The 22179-nt window shown below is 40.2% G+C and overlaps 1 protein-coding gene across 1 annotated transcript in view; it reads left to right on the plus strand.

The window, feature by feature from the left end:
• CTNNA1 (catenin alpha 1) overlaps positions 1–2162 on the plus strand; it is an 86336-nt gene extending 84174 nt beyond the window's left edge. Inside the window, exon 18 of the mRNA XM_070732702.1 lies at positions 796–2162. Within this exon, the coding sequence (XP_070588803.1) occupies positions 796–1083 (288 nt within the window). The 3' untranslated portion in view covers positions 1084–2162. The remainder of the gene's footprint in view (positions 1–795) is intronic.
• The last annotated feature ends 20017 nt before the right edge of the window (positions 2163–22179 follow it).

Below are 22179 nucleotides of genomic sequence, written 5' to 3' on the forward strand. Positions count from 1 at the left end.
TGTTTAGTTATATATATCGCAAAAAATAAAGGGCAGGTTTTAATCAGTTAATTTCTAGATTGTTCATTTTGAAAGAACCTTAAGTCAGATAAAAGACCCAACAGGAGATAGACAATTGCACTTCTGTACATTTTTGTCATAGGATTATGTTTTAATTGTTTCAGTCTTTTTACATTCTCAACTAATTGTTCAATCTATAAGTTGCCATTTGTAGGAATTCATGTCTTTTTGACAATGAACCTGTTGCAGAATTTCTTTTGTTGATGCTTTCATGAATTTATATATTGATGCCGAAAGCCTTTGTTTATGATAAGCACAGCAGACAAAATAATGGCTATTGAAGCTAAACCATTTGACACAATAATGCCTTTGTGCCAGCAATTCCATAAAATATATAGTATTTTCCCATGGCTTAGCTTTTGAAAACAAGGGCTCATCAAAATGTAATTTGTGACTTAGTACAGGGATCTGCTGTTCAAATAACAAAGTCCAATTTTACCATCATAGCTACTGGTAATTCTTTTTCTTCCCTAAGCCCAAGTATCTGAATGTTTTTCTCCAATCCCTTCCTAGTTTGTTCTCAAGGATAAAGGCACCCTTGGATTGCAAAAGAGTCTTCGTGGTGAAATAACCTGAACCTCAGATTGCTCTTAGGATTTGTTCTGAGATTCATAAACTTGGAATCCTTTAATTTCTGATATATTTGAACCCTACCCTTAAACTTTGTGTAGCAAACTGTGTTCCAGGCAGTATCTCAAACTAAAGCTATTCTCTTTTGTGGATTTGTTGGTTAAGGTGGATAGCGCCATGTCACTGATCCAGGCTGCCAAGAACCTGATGAATGCTGTGGTACAAACTGTGAAGGCCTCCTACGTGGCCTCCACTAAATACCAGAAGTCTCAAGGGATGGCTTCTCTAAACCTTCCTGCTGTGTCTTGGAAAATGAAAGCTCCTGAGAAGAAGCCTCTGGTCAAGCGAGAAAAACAAGATGAGACCCAGACCAAAATCAAGCGAGCTTCCCAGAAGAAGCACGTCAACCCAGTGCAAGCGCTCAGCGAATTCAAAGCCATGGAGAACATTTGATTTGTCCTTTCAGTTTTCCTTCCTCCGTTCCTTCCTTCCTTTCAGAATTTATGCCTTTTGGATTATGTTAAAGTTTATTTACTTAATATTATGATTAAATCATTTAGACTAAAAAAGAAATCAACAGAGTTAGGAAGCACGACAGTTCAACTCTCAGCCTGCGAGCACGGTAAATGTTAGTATGAAAATGCCGTCTAGAAATGCTGCTGTGATATTTCTAGCTCCTGTTTTGCATTAAAATAAGCCCTGCTTTAAATCTGTCTTATAACCAAAGATAAATTCACAGTAACAATCATCCTTCGCATAGCTGGATCATGTCGTTCTATCGGGAAAATTGAGCCCTCTCAGCGTGAACGGGGATCGAACCTGTGTTGTTGTTTTTAAGTATATATATGCTGGGTGGATAAAGATAAACTTTGCTAGGCTTAATAATTGGGAAAGTGGAAGCTCTAATTGCTACTTAGAACACTAAGACAACAATAGAAAATTATTTTGGAGAAGTAATATACTGTAGCATTCTTTCTAATTTAAGTAGGTATTGACTTTTTTCCAGCCTGAACACATTGATGCATTTATTCCAAGTAACTCTTGAGGGGAACATACATTAGGGGTATAGATAATAATAAGTGACAAGTTGTAGCCAAACCAGCATTTCCAAGGTAGTTTCCCTTGGCTCTTGGGAACTGAAGAAGTCATTATAAAAGGAACTTAATGCACACTGTGCAATGTATTAGAATACAAAAAAAATTACTTATTTTTGGGATGTGACAATGTCAATGCTTGGTTACAGATTGCTGATATTTTTTGTCAGAAGACTAATAAAAAATTCTTGTTACCAGTGGGTGCTGTAAATGTTGCCTGTTTTCCTCGGCATTCAAATGCAAATCCATCACTGTGTTCTTGTAATAATTGCTAGTCATTTTCCTTTAAGCTTAAAAAGAAACTTAGCAAATAATGTTTATTCAGGCTGCACCCTAGGTATGAATTGTCATAATGGGAGCTTCGTGGCATAATTTTGCTGTTTAAAATTTTTTATGGATTTCTGTTTTTATATCTTTTCCAATAAAGTATAAAAACCAGTTGTACTAGTCAGAGTTTTCTTCAGCAGTTGATAAAATAAGCTTAATTCTATAGTAAACTGACTAATTGGAGTTAACTTTTAAAAGGCAATAATGGATGACTCATGCCTAATTTTCTCAAATGGTTTTGTTGAAAGTCAACAATAGGGCCTGTGCGACACGCACAACAGGCAACATTGATCTGCTCTTTTGTAACTTTCAACAGAGAAAAAGACACTCCAGACTTAATCAGCTGGAGTCAAAGCATTAGCAAATTCAGGTCCTTGCATGTCCACAATACATTTTTAAATTAAAGGTATTTTATGTTACATGGTGGGGATCTGTTTTATCTATTTGGTTTATTTGGGCAATCCATGGGATTGTATACTGCAGTTTTGTGATTCCCCAAAATGTCATTGACAATTGAACTGTTCAAAGGAAAAGTGGGATACAATTTTAAAATTAATAATTCTAGGGGTTAATGACTGAATAATTTTTAAAAAGATGAATCATGGCACTTTGGGGGAAAATAACATGTGAAAGAGCCTGCTCACTTAAGAATTCCATTTTTAACTTCTTTCAAATCCAAATAGTGTTTATTTAAATGTATTTTTTACCTTTTATCAGAATATAGTGATACCTCGTCTTACGAACCCCTCGTCATACGAACTTTTCGAGATACGAACCCAGGGTTTAAGATTTTTTTGCTTCTTCCGAAGTATTTTCACCTTACGAACCTACCGCCACTGCTGGGATGCCCCGCCTCCGGACTTCCGTTGCCAGCTGAAGCGCCCATTTTCACGCTGGTGGGATTTCCCTGCTGGGACTCTCCTGCAGCATCGCAAAATCCGGAGGTGGGATTTCCCATGGAGAGGAACCTCAGGGTAATCCCACCAGCGTGAAAACAGGCGCTTCGGCTGGCAAAAGGGGTGAATTTTGGGCTTGCACGTATTAACCACTTTTCCATTGATTCCTATGGGAAACATTGTTTCATCTTACGAACTTTTCACTTTACGAACCTCGTCCTGGAACCAATTAAGTTTGTAAGACAAGGTATCACTGTATTATATTTAGGGAAAACAATAGCTGTAGTATCAGTATGCTGCATATATACTCTTAGTTGTACATGGGCAATAATTCATTGACCTGAAAAAGAATTGGCTTGGAGGTTCCAGAGTGCATCAAATAGTATGGGAGGGCTTAGGCTTTCTTTGTGTTTTTGACATCATGGATAAAGTGTGCCCAAACTGACAGCAACAGACTGATAGCAGGAAATGATAAATGTGATTCTGGTACATTAAGGCTAGTAACTTAGTCAAGCTTACTAAAAGTGTTTTGTGAAAGCGTCATTAACTTGGTTGAAAATCAACATTTGTTGGCAAATACTGAAGGCTGCAACTTGAAACATAGATGAGTAAATGTTAAAGTCCCTGAATCAATCAGTCAATCTAATGGAAAGTGCATATGTTAAACCAGTGAAGGGCTACCAAAACTTTTACTACCACACTGTGTTGTGGTTGGCTCTGGCCCAGCTCCTGCCCCAAGGAATGTGGAGGTGGATGCTGGGGAAACTTCAACATGCCATAGGCCTGTGTTATTGCCGACAGAGTCAGTTCAGAGTTTAGTTTCCTCGGACAAAGAAGAAGGTGGGAGTGATTTGGAAGAGGGGGGCTTGGCACACAGCCCAGGCAGTCAATCTCCATTATCTTCCATTGATTCGGATGAAGACGTCTTGGACCCACGCAAGCGCAGAATTATGTGTAGAAGAGACCAAGTAAGGACATATTACAGGAGATAAGAGAGGCCACCTGTGTTTGGGTGGGGCTCCAGTAATTAGGGCTGCTGCTATAAATAGCAGCGTGTGGGTTTGGCCGTTGTGGAAGAGTATCTGATCGCAGTTCTTCAGGAATCGTGTGTTGCTGTTTTCTGGACTTTGTTTGTTGATTTTTCATGCCTTTGAAACCAAAGCAGAGCAACGTGTGCGTGTGTGTGTGTGTGTCTCCTTTCTTTGGAAGAAGGGGTGTGAAGTTTCTTCACAGCTGCTAGCTAAGTACTTAATGACTGCTTAAGGGAAATTGTACAGACTACCTGGTTTTGGGACAAGTGCTCTTTGCAATACAAAAAGAGTGCTTAGTTTATTTTGAATTTTGTGATAAAGAACATTGTTTTGAATTTTCAAACGTGTGTGTGTCTGAAATTTGTACCCTTGAATTTTCGGGAGGCTCCTACCAGGGAGCCCGGCAGAACACACTGTGGGCGTGGCTTAGGCAGGACGCCCTGCATTTTCTTTCAACATCTTTCAGTGCAAATTGGGTGCTCTGGGGTGGAGCTCCGTTTTCGCTACTCCACTGCATTCCCCCACCCTGGTCCAGGCAGTAGCCCACCCCTGTGTTAAACTCAGGAAAGGGAAAGAGATAATAGTAATGTACAGGCAAGGGCTCCTCATTGCCACTACTACTGGCGCACTTCCCACAGAACTCTGACCCTGGAGTGCGCCTGCGCACATTGCCATGAAATTCAACTTCTGTGCATGCGCCGGAAGCCAAATCTTGTGTGAGGATGCACACAAGCATGAGATTTTAGCAATTTTTGCTTATTTATTTTTTTGTTTCCACGCATGCGCAAAAAGCACAAAATCAGCAAAAATCACCAAAATCTCGCTTGTGCGCACATCCTGTAGCCGCCCCAAGTCTTTGGAGAGGGGCAGCATACAAATCGAATGATTGATTGAATGAATGAATGAATGAATGAATGATTGAATGAATGAATGAATGAATGAATGAATGAATGAATGAATGAAGAATGAATGAATGAATAAATAAATAAATCCTCGCACGAGATTTGGCTTCTGGTGCATGCACAGAAGCCAAATCTCATACCAATGCACGCGCCTGCCCACCGGTCAGCTGGAGCTGTGTGCACAGTTCCATTTTCGCTACCGTGACGGCATTCCTCTCCCCCCGTTCCGGTAGCAACCCAATACTTCCCCCTGACCAATGAATGTTTCTTAGTATGATTGTCGAATGAATTGTAAATGATAGTTTTTAAAATCAGAATTTTAAGGATTGGTTTTTTTTAATGTATTATTAATTGGATTGTTTATTACTGTTTTCTGTATATGCTGTGAGCCGCCTTGAGTCCTCGGAGAGGGGGCGGCATACAAATCCAATTAAACCCTAAACCTTAAACTGGTAATGTAAAAAGAAAATATAAATGAATACGATTTAATAGAACTGAAGGGAAATGATCTGGTGCCAGTACTCAAGGAAATGAAGATGTAGATTCAATGTCAAAGGATTAAAATGTATGTCAGAAACAATGTTTGAAGTGCACATGAAAGTGACTGGGTGATAAGTCATCCAGAGAATTATAACAAAAGACCCAGGAACTGGTTTTGAAGGAACATAGTGAATGAATGAAATGTGAGTGACGTAAAAGAATGATTGGGAATTGAGAAGGAGATTTAGAAAAGAATGGTTCAGCCAGTAGAAGACCAGTGCACAAATCTACTTTAAAAATATAACACATTGAGAATACACATTTAGGCATAAGGCCAGTGAAGGCTACCAAATTTTTTACTACCATGCTGCGGGCGTGGCTTATGCAGGACGCCCTACATTTTCTTTCAACATCTTTCAGTGCAAATTGGGTGCTCTGGGGTGGAGCTCCGGTTTCGCTACCCCACTGCGTTGTCCCCCCGGGTCCGGGCAGCAGCCCATCCCTGCATAAGGCTATTTATGTACCTATGATACATTATGATGTAATTTATTATGATGAAATATAAAAACCAGGGTCAAGAAATATGGAAAAAATAAACCAAATGGATCGCTACATTTCAAACAATTAGAGCATGGATTGTCTAATTTGGTAATCAATACTGGAGAAATTGGGAGAAGACAGCAAAACAGAATAGCAAATTGGCTCAAATCATCTTCCTGGGAAATACTAGAACAATCAAAAGACAAGAAAGAATTTTCATCCCGTAATTAAAGATTTTAATACTGGCATCTATCCATGTTCCGAATACAGATAAAGAATAATTATATGAAAGTGTCTTCCAGATGTTAATAGGAATTGCAGAGCAGAAAGGCATTGTTGTAGAAGAATTGAATGGTGTGCTAGATCCAAATGTAGGGAATCATCCCAAAGAGTGGGTGGAATGGGCAGTTCCCCCAAAAGGTTTTTCTTTATATAGATATATTAGCTTTGATCAATGCTTGGAGATTAGAATCTGAATCAGAATAGCATTGGACCTTGGGAGGTCTTCTAGTCCAACCTGCAACAGAAATATTGGCCTCTATTCTCTCTCTCTCTCTCTCTCTCTCTCTCTCTCTCTCTCTCTCTCTCTCTCTCTCTCTCCATCTATCATCTATCTCTCATCTCTATCTCTCATTCTCTCTCTCTCATCTCTCTCTCTCTCCATCTCTATCATCTCTCTATCTCTCATCTCTCTCTCATCTCTCTATCTCTCTCTCGCATCTCTATCTCTCATTTCTCTCTCATCTCTCTCTCCATCTCTATCATCTATCTTTCATCTCTCTCTCTCTCTCTCTCTCTCTCTCTCTCCCTCTCTCTCTCTCTCTCTCCCAATACACACACACAAATATATGTTCAAAAGTGGCAAAAACAGTACATCAAATACCTAACAATAGTGACCTTTGCCTTTTTCAGTACAAAGTACAGTATGGCAATGAAACAATCTTTTAAAGAATAATACCAATAATTAAAATATGGAATACTAATACCTTACAATCCAAAAACCAAATTTTCATAATATATCCTTCTCTATACTGTATTTATTGTCAAATATGAATTACCATGCAAATATTAATCCACAATATGTATCTGATCAAAGAATATAATCAAATCATTGTCTCTAATAAAGGCTGGCAATTTGGCCACCATGATTAGCTCCAATGGTTTTAAAGTCCAAATTTCCATTGCATTTCACTATTGGTACTTATAGCAACGTAGGAGTTAATGGCTAATATAAAAACAAAATCCCGTGTTTTCTTTCCCCCTGTTTATCAGCTGTCCCTAAAAGAAAAGTTTCAGGTTTCAATTTTACAACCATTTCCAAAATATTCTGAATCAAGATACTGTAGGTATCTGATTCCAAAATGTCTTAGCCTTTTTGCCTGTCTCCCAAAAGTGGTAAAATTCCTTCAAATTGACTACATTTCCAACATTTGTTTGAGACTCCCTTATATGTCTTTGACAATTTATCAGGGAGTTAAATATCATCAATACACCATTTTAGTAAAACAGTCTTTCCAATTATAGTTCAGTGCAAATCTCAAACTCTGTCCATATATTTTCCCATTGATTCAGGCTTAATAGAAATTCATGCCTGTTTTAATTTTTAGCCTATTTAACTATACAATCTTTTAACATATTTATGACTATTTAAGATAAAAAAATCAATAACTTTCAATAAGCTTTTGCAAAGAGATGCTCATCAGTACATATTTCTCTTTTGTACCTCATTTTCTTATCTGATTGACAAGAAATTGGCAATGATTTGTTTTAAATCTTTCAGACAATTGCATGTGTGTAAATCAGGGGGGAAGTACAACCCTCATTCTCCAATTCTTTTGATTTAAGTCTAAAATCCATATCATCACGATCCAATGAACCAACACATAAGTCATGTAAGGTTGTCTGGTTATCACTTTCCTGCTAAAAAAAAGATGCTTGGGGTGAAAAAGTCAACAGAGTCGGTATCTGAATGCATTCTACCAGATAGTACTGACTGAACAACAATTGATATGAAGGTTATTGTAGAACGTGGGTTGAAATGTGTACAAGTCATTGATAAATTGTTTGATGATGTTTAAGTAGCTTTATCAAATACTGTACTGTATATGCTAAAGGCAATTTAATATACTTCTTCTGCTTCTTTGGTGCTAAGCCAGGTTATCCTTTTAAAACTGCATGTCTAAATTGGGGTGTTGGTCAAGCCACTGAAAATGGTTTAGTACCTTATGCCCGGTGGGGTTTCAGAGTTAATGATGTAGGAAAAAATTGAAAGGCTTCACAAAAGAGAAACTCATGCACGGCTTAAGAATGAAAAAGGCAGATGGGATAGCTAAAATTACCCAAGCTTATAAGAGAAAGAGGAAAGGCAACAAAGAACATGCATAGCACACTTTAAGCCTGGGCCTGGATAAAATGCGACTGGGCAGTGAATCAGTGACCAGGAAGTTCCCCTCCTGGCACATACAATCAGTGTCTCAGGATATGCTCTTAAATAAAGACCTTTTCATGTCTCTGAGTTCAGTAAGTGAAGAAAAGTGATAGCTTGGCCGAGGTCAACAGGAATATAATAATAAGAGGTGAAAGCTTCTGTCTGGTTTTGAAGCTTTAGTTCTCTGCTCTTCTCTATTGAGAAAAGCAACTTTAAATATCTTTGCTGGAGAGATGAAATCGACACACAGAAAGGATTACTTTCTTCCACTGTACAGAGGAATTGTTCTTGAATATGGACATCTCCACTACAGGCAAAACTCCATGTAGCTAATGTGGACTTAATCAGAGGGGAGCTTTGTTAGGCTGTCAAATTATGCAGTCAAATTATTTTTGCAATTGGCACAACCCAACAATTTTTGCAATTGGCACAACCCTGTTCTGTCCCAGCGATGAGCCCTCCCCCAAGAAATAATCCCCCCCCCCACTGATTTTACAATATTTAGCCGCTCCGAGTCTTCAGAGAGGGGCGGCATACAAATCTAATAAGTTATTATTATTATTTGTTCTGTCTGGGTCCCTCCAGCAAACACCAACCCAAAAAGAGAATCCAGACACTGGTAAAAATCAAAGGCAGTTTATAGAATTCAAAGCAAACACAGGTAACAGAAAATGTCCTTACAAACAGGAACACGCTGAAACTTCAAAGATGTTTCACGAAGGCCATGAAGTAAAACAGGATTCTTGCTGTCAAAAACAGCGCTGGAGATAACAAACATACGCCTCCCCCAAGTCTTCCAGTCTTCTAGGCCACAAGCCTAGATCAGAGACGCCGAGAAGCAAAGCAGTTTCACAGAACTCCCAGTTGATAACTCTCCACATGGCTAAAAGGGCTTGCCTGCCTTTTAAACCCTGCTGAGGAGAACCACACCCAAACCCAGCTGTTGCCAATTCAATGATGCCAATACCTTTCTAATTGGTCCCGTCTCTGAGCTGCACATCTCTGTCTCATGTCAATTATAGCCTGTGCTTCCTCATCCAATGAGGCCAGGCTACTGGCTGGGGAGAGGTCCCCCCTGGGGCTCTCAGGCTGCTCCCCCTCATCCTCTTCCTGACTTTCCTCTCCCCCATCTGCCTGGTCCTCCCCCTCCTGTTCACTGTCCTCCTCCTCTGGGCCTGGATCCAGCAGAGACGCAGCCGGTTCCTGAGGAGCCTCAGGCTGAATCACAACTATTATTATTATTATTATTATTATTAATATTAATATTAATATTATTATTATTTAAGCATGTCATTTTAATATTTTTTTAATATTTTAGGAGCAAAGATTTGGATTTAGAAATCCAGTAACAAAGCAAGAAATAAGTCTGTTTGGTGCCAGCTACTAATTAGAGTTTAAAACAGAAACCAAAACTCACAGATATTTTCTTTGATCACACAGTTCTCATTAACTGACTCACTCTGAGCCCGGAGATAATGAGCCCAACTCCCCAGTTTGTAATTCATCATTGAAATAATAATACTCCAGGAGAGAAATCCGAGCAGACATCTGGAACAGTTGACTTCCATACTGAAGCATCACGTGGCTCAACCTTAAATAGCCTAAAGGTGTGGCCAATTGTTCTAGAGATCTATTCACGTAGAGACCTCCTCTTGCTTAGCCATGCATGCCTTCTGGCAACTCTGCGTACCCTAGCATCAAGAAAAGACTCATCCTCTTCTCCTGAATCACTCATGTGCCCCTTGGGAGGTGCAGAGGGCCCTGGTTGGCTTTCAACCTCTTTACACCACATCCTCTCTGACCTCCTCGCTATCAGACTCGGGTGCCAGGTACAGGGGCCTAGGCTACCAGGCCACAACTGTCTCTTGATCCTCGCGTCCATGACCAGCTATGTGAGATGCAGATAGGCCACAACAACTACCTATATTAGAGAGGTAGTCCTGAGCTGAGATAGACAACTGGATTCCTAGAGTCAATATTGGATGGAATTGTTTGGAGGAGATTGTATACATCATCTAATCCAATTCTACAATGTGTGTTGTGGTCATAAATGTACACATTGGTTGGGAAATGGTTTTTAAATGGCCATTTAAAGGAAATGACTTGAATGACCGTTTAAAAATCAAAATTAAATTATCAGTATTGTGTTTATGAATGGTCACTATCCAAGATAGTCAGTGAGTATAGCGCTCCCCGACACAATATTGGAAGCTTTCCATTTGGAATTTGGAAGCTTTTCCTTTGGTGCAGCAAAGGCCAGCTGGCAATGGTGTGGGTGCCCACAGAGAGGGCTCTGCGTACCAACTCTGGCATGCCGTGCCATAGGTTCTCCATCACGGATCTATGACCTAGAACAGGGGTAGGTAAAGTTGGCTCTTCTATGGCATGTGGACTTCAACTCCCAGAATTCCTGAGCTAGTGTGAAGTTCTGGAAGTTGAAGTCCACAAGTCATAGAAGAGCCAACTACCCCTGACCTAGAATAATGTGGCCTGACTACCTTTTCTCTTTCCTAGAGCAAATTTAAGAACCGAGGTCCATGAAACAAAATTTAGATAAAACATTTTGACAAAGAAGGCAAGCTACTATACCGCTAGATTCCACCCATCTGGGAAGAGGGTGTGAGATGTGTGGCCTGTTTTCTAGACACAGTCACATTTTATTTCAAGCAAGTTCACATCCTTTAAGACGTTGTCCCACTTAGAGGCAAAGCCACATCATCCGACAGCAAAAAGCTCTTCTATCATCCCAGTTGTAATGAATTGTCATCCATTTATATGCCACTCACTGCTAAGAGTAAGTGACGTATAAATAAATAAATAAATAAATAAATAAATAAATAAATAAATAAATCTAAACTGATGCATTTTTTAAAGAAATGAAAGTTCATCAAGCTTACGTGCAGTTCGCATCTCTTTTTGCAATCTCTTCCTTTATATCCTCCCTTCCGCTCCAAACTCATCTGCTCCCTATTTCCTTCTAACATGGGCTTATGCATCTCACTGAATTCAGTGGTCCATAGTGCTCGAACAGCTGCTAAATGGATGGATATACAGTGTTCCCTCGATTTTCGCGGGTTCAAACTTCTATACCACGGTTTTTCAAAAATATTAATTAAAAAATACTTTGCGGGTTTTTTCTCTATACCATGGTTTTTCCCACCCGATGACGTCATATGTCATCGCCAAACTTTCATCTGCCTTTAATAAATATTTTTTAAAATAAACTTTAATAAATAAACACGGTGAGTAATAATCTAAATGGTTGCTAAGGGAATGGGAAATTGTAAATTAGGGGTTTAAAGTGTTAAGGGAAGGCTTGTGATACTGTTCATAGCCAAAAATAGTGTATTTACTTCAGCATCTCTACTTCGCGGAAATTCGACTTTCGCGGGCGGTCTCGGAACGCAACCCCCGCGAAAATCGAGGGAACACTGTAATGGGTGCTGTTTCACAATCCGCCTTGCCCTATTAAGATTTCTCAACAAGCTGACTTAGGTACCATTTTTTGGAATATGAATTTTTATTATTCCACACAGGGCCATATTTTATGCATGACCATTTCAAAAAGGCAAGTCGAATGCTAATCAGGATGAATTTAGGCTGGCACAATCTCCTGGTTATCTGGGTCCTGCTCTTCTCCATTCTTCTTCAGTGACAATCCTCAGCTTCCACCAGGTTGTTGGGAAGTAAAGAACAGAGGAGCAGAATTAAAGCTTCAACCCGATTGGAGGGGGCGGGGAGCAGATCAGCAATACCTCTTTATTATGAATGATTTGAATCTCCAAGGCTCTGACAGATGACACCCTGAAGTTCTAAAGGAATTTGCTGATGATCCTTGATGTATTCTCTTTGAGAGAGCCTGAAAAACAGAGTGGTATTTTAGATGCCCGGAAGAAAGCAAATGTTGTCCCTGTTTTCAAAAAAGGAAAAGGAAGATCCTGGAAATTATAGAGCACTGTTGGTGAACTTTTTTGGCACCAAGTACTGAGCACATGCCCATGTGCCACAAACTGGTAAAGCAGCTGTCCAGTGCATCTGCCTATATCTTGGAAACAATGCAACAATGAGCAAAGTCAGCGTGGATATGCTAAACAGATATACAGGTAGTCCTCCACTTACAACCACAATTGAGTCCCGAATTCCTGTTGTTAAATGAAACATATGTTAAGTGAATTTTGCCCCATTTCGCGATCTTTCCTGCCACAGTTGTTAAGTGAATCACTGAAGTTTGAAAAGTTAGTAACACCGTTGTTAAGTGAATCTGGCTCCCCCACTGATTTTGCTTGTCCAAAGGTTGCAAAAGGGGATCAAGTGACCCCGGGACACAGCAAAGGTTGTAAGTCTGAACCGGTTGCCAAGCATCTGAATTTGGATCACATGATCATGAGGAGGCTACAAAGGTTGTAAGCTTGGAAAACAATCAGAATTCACTTCTTTTCAGTACAGTTGCAACTTTGAATGATCACTAAATTATAAATCAAGGATTACCTGTATTCTCTCACCATTGTTTTAAAATTACAAGTAGGAAAAAAATAGGATAAAGGGGAATAACAGCAACACACTATGCTATGTATAGGAAACATCTGAAACTATTTTATATTAGTTATTACTGATCTTAACAATACAAAATAATATTGATATATCTTTCTATTGCATCCATTCATAGTCAGCCTATCAACATATATGGACAATATCCTACATTGAAGAGAGATGTTTTCATTGTCTCTGATGAGTGATAAATCTTTAGTTATTCAAGCTTTGACAAATGCCAAGGTTTTGTTGTACAATTAAGAAATACACTCACATCTCTCAACATCAAGAATGTTGAGATTCTACAAAGAGTGCAGAGAAGAGCAACAAATATGATTAGGGGACTAGAGACTAAAACATATGGAGAACAGTTGCAAGTACTGGGCATGGCTAGTTTAATGAGAAGAAGGACCAAAAGGCTCACATAATAACTTTCTAATAGTGCCATGTCTTCTTTACTCGACTACTGGCACTCCGTAGAAAAATGAAAGTCAAAATATGCACCCAATAATAAAGCTGAAAGTTACAAGTTACATCAGGGGCGTCAAACTCAAGGTCCGGGGCCCAGATCCGGCCTGTGAGTGCTTAAAATAAGCTTGGGAGCCACCACAGGCGCCCTCGACATGTGGCGTCAAGCTGGCCATGCCCACCCTGGCCACGCCCACCCCTGCCCCCAGAGGTCAAACTCAACCCTGATGCACCCCTCAATGAAATAGAGTTTGACACCCCTGACATACATCATCTAACGTTACTTTGATGTTGTGTTGGATGCCATCAAGTTAGTTTTGAATCCTGGCAGCAGTCTGGACAGAAGTCCAATAGTTTAGTTGGCAAGATTTGGGTGGTTTGGCTTTGCTAAGGCTGAGAGAGAGAGTAGCTCAAGGTCACCCAGCTGGTCTCATAGCTTAGGCAGGCGTTGAATTGACAGCCTCTTGGTTTCTAGCCTGGTGCCGTAAGCCATTACACCAAGCTGACTCTCAGTTTCAATTTAGATAAAGGAAAATCTAGGAAGTTGGAAAAACTAGAAAAACTCTCATGTGCCTCTGAGATTGGCTCTCCAATCAAACTGAAGGCCAAAGATCCCGTTTCTGACACTTTTTTCATCTTTGAGGAACAAAAGGCTTATCTCTTCTCCTCCCTCCCCAACCTCCATCTATCAAATACTATCCCATGTAAGTGGTGTGCTCAGATAACAGAAACAATTTAAAAATCCACAAAGGTGGCACTTTCATTACTTTCATTTCTTTTCTTCTTTTAAAGATTAATGATTAGGAACAAAATCCATTAAATAATGGAAGAAATGAAAGAGAACAACTGTTCACATCTGTAGATGTTACAAACAATAGAGTCAGCACCTTAAGTTACATCTATTTTTTCTTTTTTAATGCATACAATTCATTTGAAATTAACCTGTGCCTAGTCAGCTATTGTGCCTGTGGCCCAACCCTTCTATGGTAGCTTCAGGTGATCAGGCCAAATAATTATCTATCCTGCAAGATGATAGAAAGGCCATCGTAGCAGAGAAACTGGGATTCAAAGTTGTACATGTCAAAATTGGGGCAAATAAAGTGTTTATAAGCTTTCAAAGACTATATTGGTTTCCTTTTTAAGGGGTGGTGAATTCCAGCAATTATATTTTATGAAGGAAGGTATGTTCTCCACCTTGAGTTATAATAAAAATAATAAGGTCACAAAATAAATAGATAGAAACATAGAAACATAGAAGACTGACGGCAGAAACAGACCTCATGATCCATCTAGTCTTCCCTTATACTATTTTTTGTATTTTATCTTAGGATGGATCTATGTTTATCCCAGGCATGTTTAAATTCAGTTACTGTGGATTAACCAACCACGTCTGCTGGAACTTTGTTCCAAGGATCTACTACTCTTTAAGTAAAATAATATTTTCTCATGTTGCTTTTGATCTTTCCCCCAACTAACTTCAGATTGTGTCCCCTTGTTCTTGTGTTCACTTTCCTATTAAAAACACTTCCCTCCTGAACCTTATTTAACCCTTTGACATATTTAAATGTTTTGATCGTGTCCCCCCTTTTCCTTCTGTCCTCCAGACTATAGAGATTGAGTTCATGAAGTCTTTCATGATACGTTTTATGCTTAAGACCTTCCACCATTCTTGTAGCCCGTCTTTGGACCCGTTCAATTTTGTCAATATCTTTTTGTAGGTGAGGTCTCCAGATTTGAGAGAGAGAGAGAGAGAGAGATGAGAGAGAGAGAGAGATAGAGAGAGAGAGAGAGAGAGAGAGAGAGAGATAATAGAGATGGAGAGAGATTAAAGTCTATCATGGAGCACAATCAAGTACAAACAGCTTCTTTGAGAATGATTATAAATGATTATAAATGAAAGATGCTGTCCATCTTGCTCTTCACAACTATGGATTTTTTAAAATGAATAATACTATTGTATTGGAGCTGACTTTGCATTCATTGTATCTTACAATTATTCATATCTTTTCCCTTTGTTGACTGGCGTATTCACCTAAAAATAAAAGCACACACGCTCCTTTCTCAGCAGCTATCTCATCTCTGGGAGGAAGTACATAGAGACCCACCCTGTCTTCAACCATCTGACATCTTCCTTTTATCCCTTTCTATAGGACAGGAAAGCCACCTTGGAAAAGATTATACTGAAAAACAAAAACAAAAAGATGAACAGTACGATTCAATAAGAAAGCATTTGTGCCACTTTTTAACCCCAGGTGATTCTCATTTCCTTGAGCTGAGGTTGGTAAACCAACCTAAGTTCCCCAGCAAATAAGAGTAAAGTACTTCTTAAATTTTTAAAGAGTACATTACTTTTCCCAGAAACAGTAGGCCTTCTCTATTACACAACTGGAGGCTACCATGTTTTCTAAGGCCACTTTCCCCAAATGTGATGCTTTCCAAATATATAAACTGAAAAGGCCCAGATTATCTAAGAATTTATTTATTTGTTTGTTTGTTTGTTTGTTTATTCAGCTTCTATGCCGGCCAATCCCAAAGGACTCAGGCGGCTTACAACAATGATATAAGTGCAATAAAAATAAATACAAAACAGTAAAAGAAGTTGAACAGTTGGCTAAAGTTAAAACATAACAAACTAAAAAAAACCATTAAAAAGTTATTATAAAAAGAAAATCACACTTATGTGCCTACACACCATTCTTACAGTTGGCCATCAAGCTGTGAATTTATGGCCCCCAGGCCTGTTGGCAAAGCCAGGTTTTCATAGCTTTGCGAAAGGCCAGCAGGGTGGGAGGAGTATGGATATCGAGGGGAAGTTGGTTCCATAGAGCCGGGGTGGCTACAGAGAAGGTCCTCCCCCGTGGTCCCACCAACCTGCATTGCTTAGTTGACAGGACCCGGAGGAGGCCAACTCTGTGAGCTCTTATTGGTCTCTGGGAGGTATGTGGCAAGAGACGGTCCCGTAAATAGTCTGGCCCTGAGTCATGTAGGGCTTTATAGGTAATAACCAACACCTTGAATTGTGCCCAGAGATTAATAGGAAGCCAGTGCAGCTCGTGGAGCAAAGGTGTTATGTGGGTGCACACCCATAATAGCTCTCGCGGCTGCATTCTGGACTATTTGCAGTCTCCGAACACTTTTCAGGGGTAGCCCCATGTAGAGCGCATTACAACAATCAAGATGGGAGATAATGAGGGCCTAAGTGACCAGGTAGGGCCGCAACTGGTGTACCAGGCGAACCTGGGCAAAGGTCTCCCTGGCCACAGCTGAAATGTGATGGTCAAAACTCAGCCGTGGGTCCAGGAGGACACCCAAGTTGCAGACCCTATCTGAGGGGGACAATATTTCTCTCCCCCACCCCCCCAGAACAATGGACGGACAGACCGAAAACTCCTTAGGAGGGAATGCCCACAGCCACTCGGTCTTGTCTGGGTTGAGTCTGAACCTGTTGGCCCCCATCCAGATCCTCACAGCTTTCTGGCACCGGCACATCACATCCACCACTTCACTGAATTGGCATGGGGTGGAGATGTATCACTGGGTATCATCAGCATATTTTATTTATTTATTTATTTATTTATTCATTCATTCATTCATTCATTCATTCATTTATTTATTTAGTCCAATACATAATATACATTGAAGAGAAAGATATGTAATAATATAAGTAAAGAAAAGAATAGAAGAAAAGATATAAAAGTATAGGTGAACATATTTGAAAGGAAGAAAAGATGAATGAGATAAGGAGAGACAATTGGATAGGGGACGGAAGGCACACTGGTGCACTTATGCACGCCCCTTACTGACCTCTAAGGAACCTGGAGAGGTCAATCGTGGATAGTCTAAGGGAAAAATGTTGGGGGTTAGGGGTTGACACTACTGAGTCAGGTAATGAGTTCCACGCTTCGACAACTCGGTTGCTGAAGTCATATTTTTTACAGTCAAGTTTGGAGCGGTTAATATTAAGTTTGAATCTGTTGCGTGCTCTTGTGTTGTTGCGATTGAAGCTGAAATAGTCATTGACAGGTAGAATGTTGCAGCATATGATCTTGTGGGCAATACATAGATCGTGTTTTAGGCGACGTAGTTCTAAGCTTTCTAGACCTGGGATTGATAGTCTGCTTTCGTAGGGTATTCTGTTTCAAGTGGAGGAGTGAAGTATTGATGATAAGGTATTGATGATGCCTCATCCCTAGTGTTATAGAATTTGAAGTTTGAGGAAGACTTAGCGGTGGGTTTGTACCAGTTCACCCCAGTTCAGGTGTGCCAGTAGCACAGGAGGGTCCACCCATCAGCCCAGATGTCATCACAGATGCTCTGGGCGTGGCCAGAAACAGCACATGGGCTTCTCCGAACCAGTAGCAAAGGTAAGTGAAACCCATTACTGAGAAGACTGATCTAGGACCTCAAGATGTATATACGGTATTAAAATGTGAGGTTTGCCTACTGTTGGGAGTCCTTAGCCCACAAATTTGGCCTATGGATTTGCTTTTTTCTCTAAAGAAAAAAAAAGATGGTTTATGTGGCTCATAAAAGCAAAGCAAGCTGCATATTCCTTGCAATATCCCGATAAAGGCATAACTTCTCTTTGTTTTTTATTAAGATATTTATCTCATCTCACCCCAAGGAATTCAGAATAAATATTACACAATTCATAATTGCGCAGTCCTTTAAAGTATGGTTCTTGCTTTATAACTGCCAAAGAATTGTGTTGATTTGATTTATTATTAATTTTATTTTGCCAAACTACTTCACTTTGCCTAAGCTACTCATCCTTATGCTGAGGGAAAAGCCAATTACTGCTCCACATTAGGCAGCCAAAATCTTAAGAGATGGTCCTGATTTACAGGTTTTTCAGACCCTTCCAGAAAAAACCAAGCCAATGTTTGGTGGCCCTGGAAAACTATCCTACTTTCTGAAATCCACAATTAATTGTCTCACTGTTGTGGCAATGGCTTCACACAGAGCTTGGTCTAAGCCTTATCTTTGTTATACTGTACTTAAAGAAAATAACCTTTTCAAAATACACCTATAGCCAGTGATGGACCCCTGACTGCTCGGACCTGTTCAAGTGAACTGGTACTTCTGACGATCAGCTGGCCCCACCCACCTACCCCTGTGCTATCCTGTCCTATATTTCCTTCTTTCTGGCTCAGCTGATTTCCACGCCTCCGCTGTTCTACTTACTGGGGCTGTCTTAGAAGGTAAACAGCTGAGATTCAAATTGCTGTACAGTGGTATCTCTACTAAGAACGCCTCTACTTACGAACTTTTCTAGATAAGAACCGGGTGTTCAAGATTTTTTTGCCTCTTCTCAAGAACCATTTTCCACTTACAAACCCGAGCCTCCAAAACTGTAACCAGAAAAGGCCTCTGTGGGGCCTCTCTAGGAATCTCCTGGGAGAAAACAGGGCTGGAAAAGGCGGAGAGAAGCCTCTGTGGGGCCTCTCTAGGAATCTCCTGAGAGGAAACAGGGCCGGAAAAAGCAGAGAGAAGCCTCCATGGGGCCTCTCTAGGAATCTCCTGAGAGGAAACAGGGCCGGAAAAAGCAGAGAGAAGCCTCCATGGGGCCTCTCTAGGAATCTCCTGAGAGGAAACAGGGCCGGAAAAAGCAGAGAGAAGCCTCCATGGGACCTCTCTAGGAATCTCCTGGGAGGAAAAAGGGCCTCCACCCTCCCAGTGGTTTCCCCAATCGCATGCATTATTTGCTTTTACATTGATTCCTATGGGACAAATTGCTTCTTCTTACAAAATTTTCTACTTAAAAATCTGGTCATGGAATGAATTAAGTTCGTAAGTAGAGGTACCACTGTATTTTGAATGCTGTGCGCGATCACTGAACTGGTTGTCAAACTGGTTTCAGCCCATTACTGTCTATAGCGATTCATAGCAATAGTGTTATAGCATTTAGACTTATATACCACTTCATAGTGCTTTTACAGCCCTCTCTAAGTGGTTACAGAATCAGCATATTGCCCCCAACAATCTGGGTCCTCATTTTACCCACCTCGGAAGGAGAGAAGGCTGAATCAACTTTGAGATGTGAACTGCTGAACTACAGCTAGCAGTTAGCTGAAGTAGCCTGCAGTGCTGCACTCTAACCACTGCGCCATCCTGGCTCATGTTCAGAAAGAAACAGACAGACAGAAAGTCAGAGACAGTGAAAAAAGTGAGTGAGTGAGAGAGAGAATGTGAAAAGGGGAGGGAGGAGAAAGGGGGGAGGGAGGGGGAGTGAAACAGAGGCAGATGTCCATCTGTTCCCAAATGGGAATAGGGGTGATATTTTCATGTATACATAATCAACAGCCTGCTTCTGCAATTAAAAATTCCATCAAAATGAATATGACTCCATCATAGGCATGCAGAGATTACTGTTTAAAATCCCTGAAAGTAACTTCTTACCCACCAAAGAGTTTTTGGATGCTCTCAGTATAAGTCTCTAAATTCAGGTTTGCCAGTCAATTTTACCTACAAACCAGCTTTATTAAATATTCTTTCTTGGGATTATTAGATGGTCAGGAAAAGCTGATCACGGTCTTCTTTTAGAACACAGAACTTTGTAAAGTTGGAGAAGTTTTTAAAATGAAAGACAATTTGGTATATTCTCCTGGAAAGAAAACAATAAAAGTTTAGTTTAATAGATAATTGTTCTAGTGCCTTCAGATCCAATGGACAAAGTTTGTTCAGATTTCAGCCCCAACTTAATAGACTAGTGTCCATTAAATCAAAGTTTCATTGCAAATGATGCAAATTTGGGTTTAATCAACATTCAGGTTTAATGGAGTTGTCCGTTAAGTTTTCGCTGGGAGTTTTCAATGAAGATCTAGATTTAACAGTCACTTCCCAAGTGTTCCATTAAATCAGTTGTGCTTTAGTCCTCTAATTTCTGTTGTTAAAGATGCTGCAGTTGCAAGGACCACTAAAAAGTTGGCCACTCTCTTTTCTCCTGGTATTTTTAGAGTATTCCCTGAATCAGGAAACATTAGTCATCGTTTAAAAAGAACTCACTTTATCTGGAAACAAGAAGATTCTGTAATTGAAGCATTGTTGTTATACTTCAAATCCAACCCTGTCACTTTGTTGATTATTTTACAGATTGCAGAAGCTACTTTCTTTAGCTCAACGGATAAATGTACAAATTGTATTTCTTCAAACTTGATTTGAGATCATAAAATTCTTTACAAATGCAAAGCGTACACGAATATTAAGTCCTATTGAGTTGACTCAGCCTTCCATCCTTCCGAGGTGGGTAAAATGAGGACCCAGGTTGTTGGGGGCAATAGGCTGACTCTGTAAACTGCTTAGAGAGGGCTGTAAAAGCACTATGAAGCAGGATGTATATCTAAATGCTATTGCTATTGCTAATAGGCAATGTAACTGATGCCTTTTAAAACAACGTGACTGAACTTGGATGCTTTGAATGGAGTTTGATTAAAAGACTATTGGTAACATTGGCAGCTTTATTTTCTTTAATTTCTTCATTTTTCCATGTTTCAGTGTGATTCTCCCTTTCAAGGAGCCTACACAAAAAGTCAGGGATTGATTGATTTGATTGATTCATTCATTTTTATGCCGCCCTTCTCCTTATACTCAGGGCGGCTTACAACATGTTAGCAATAGCACTTTTTAACAGAGCCAGCATATTGATCCCACAATCCGGCTCCTCATTTTACCCACCTTGGAAGGATGGAAGGCTGAGTCAACCTTGAGCCAGTGATGAGATTTGCAAATGATGCAAATTCGGGTTTAATCAACATTCAGGTTTAATGGAGTTGTCCGTTAAGTTTTCTCTGGGAGTTTTCAATGAAGATCTAGATTTAACAGTCACTGACCTGCAGATCTAGAAGTCAGCTTTAGTGGCCTGCAGTATTGAACTCTACCCACTGTGCCACCTCGGATGATTCCAGGAGTAGATGAATCATGCAAAGATAATGTTTGCAATATCCTGAGAAACCAATTCAAACTCTTTTTCAGTGGCATGGAAATGTTACTATGTTCTCTCCCCCCTCCCAAAAAAAAAATCAACAGCAAGAAAGCACACAAGACATCATCATCCAGGAGGAAGACTTTTGCCTATGGACTGATTCCAGTACCATCCAGCTGGTATTATTTTTAACAAGAAGTCACAGCAGTTTTCCAGGGAATAAAGCCAGCCTCCAGGCTGATCTATCAGACCTGGGAGTCTGAACAGGGAGTACTTCTCATTCTTAGTTCCCATTACATCACATGTGAGACAGGGGTGGGTTCCGGATTGTTTTGCTGCCGGTTTGCTCAGGGTCACCCACCCCTCCCGCAGATATAAATAAATAGCATTGGCACATGTGCAGAAACAAAATCCAAGATGGCGGCAACAGAACCGGCTCCGTGACATCATTGCCAGTTTACTAACGGCTCTAAAGAACTGGTGAGAACTGGTAGGAACCCACCTATGGAAGGGGAGGGGCTATTTTTTCTCTGATTCAACCAAGATGGTTCTTTTCATTTCTCCAAATTTCTGCTCTTGAGACCATCCAGATTTCAGAGCATGTGAGAAAGGGAAGGTTCCACACACTTTGCTCACACGCACCCCATCCATACATGTACATAGCCTTCCAGGCACACGCTTTGCTGGCGCATGTAACTTGCACGCAAGTACTAAATGAGCCTTAATAGAACGGCATAGCACCTGGTTTCATGAGGAATATGAAAGACTGGTTTCATGAGGAATATGTAATAAAGTATGTCAATACCTTTGCTGATCGATCAAGAAAATGTTTAATTTTAGAGACAATGTGCCCTCTGTTCTTAGCAATGGGCAGCCAAAATTTTTACTGCCACACTGTGGGTGTGGCTTGATGGTAATGTGACTGGGTAGGA

The sequence above is a fragment of the Erythrolamprus reginae genome, chromosome 1 (genome assembly GCF_031021105.1).
Source record: "Erythrolamprus reginae isolate rEryReg1 chromosome 1, rEryReg1.hap1, whole genome shotgun sequence".
Classification (NCBI taxonomy): domain Eukaryota; kingdom Metazoa; phylum Chordata; class Lepidosauria; order Squamata; family Dipsadidae; genus Erythrolamprus; species Erythrolamprus reginae.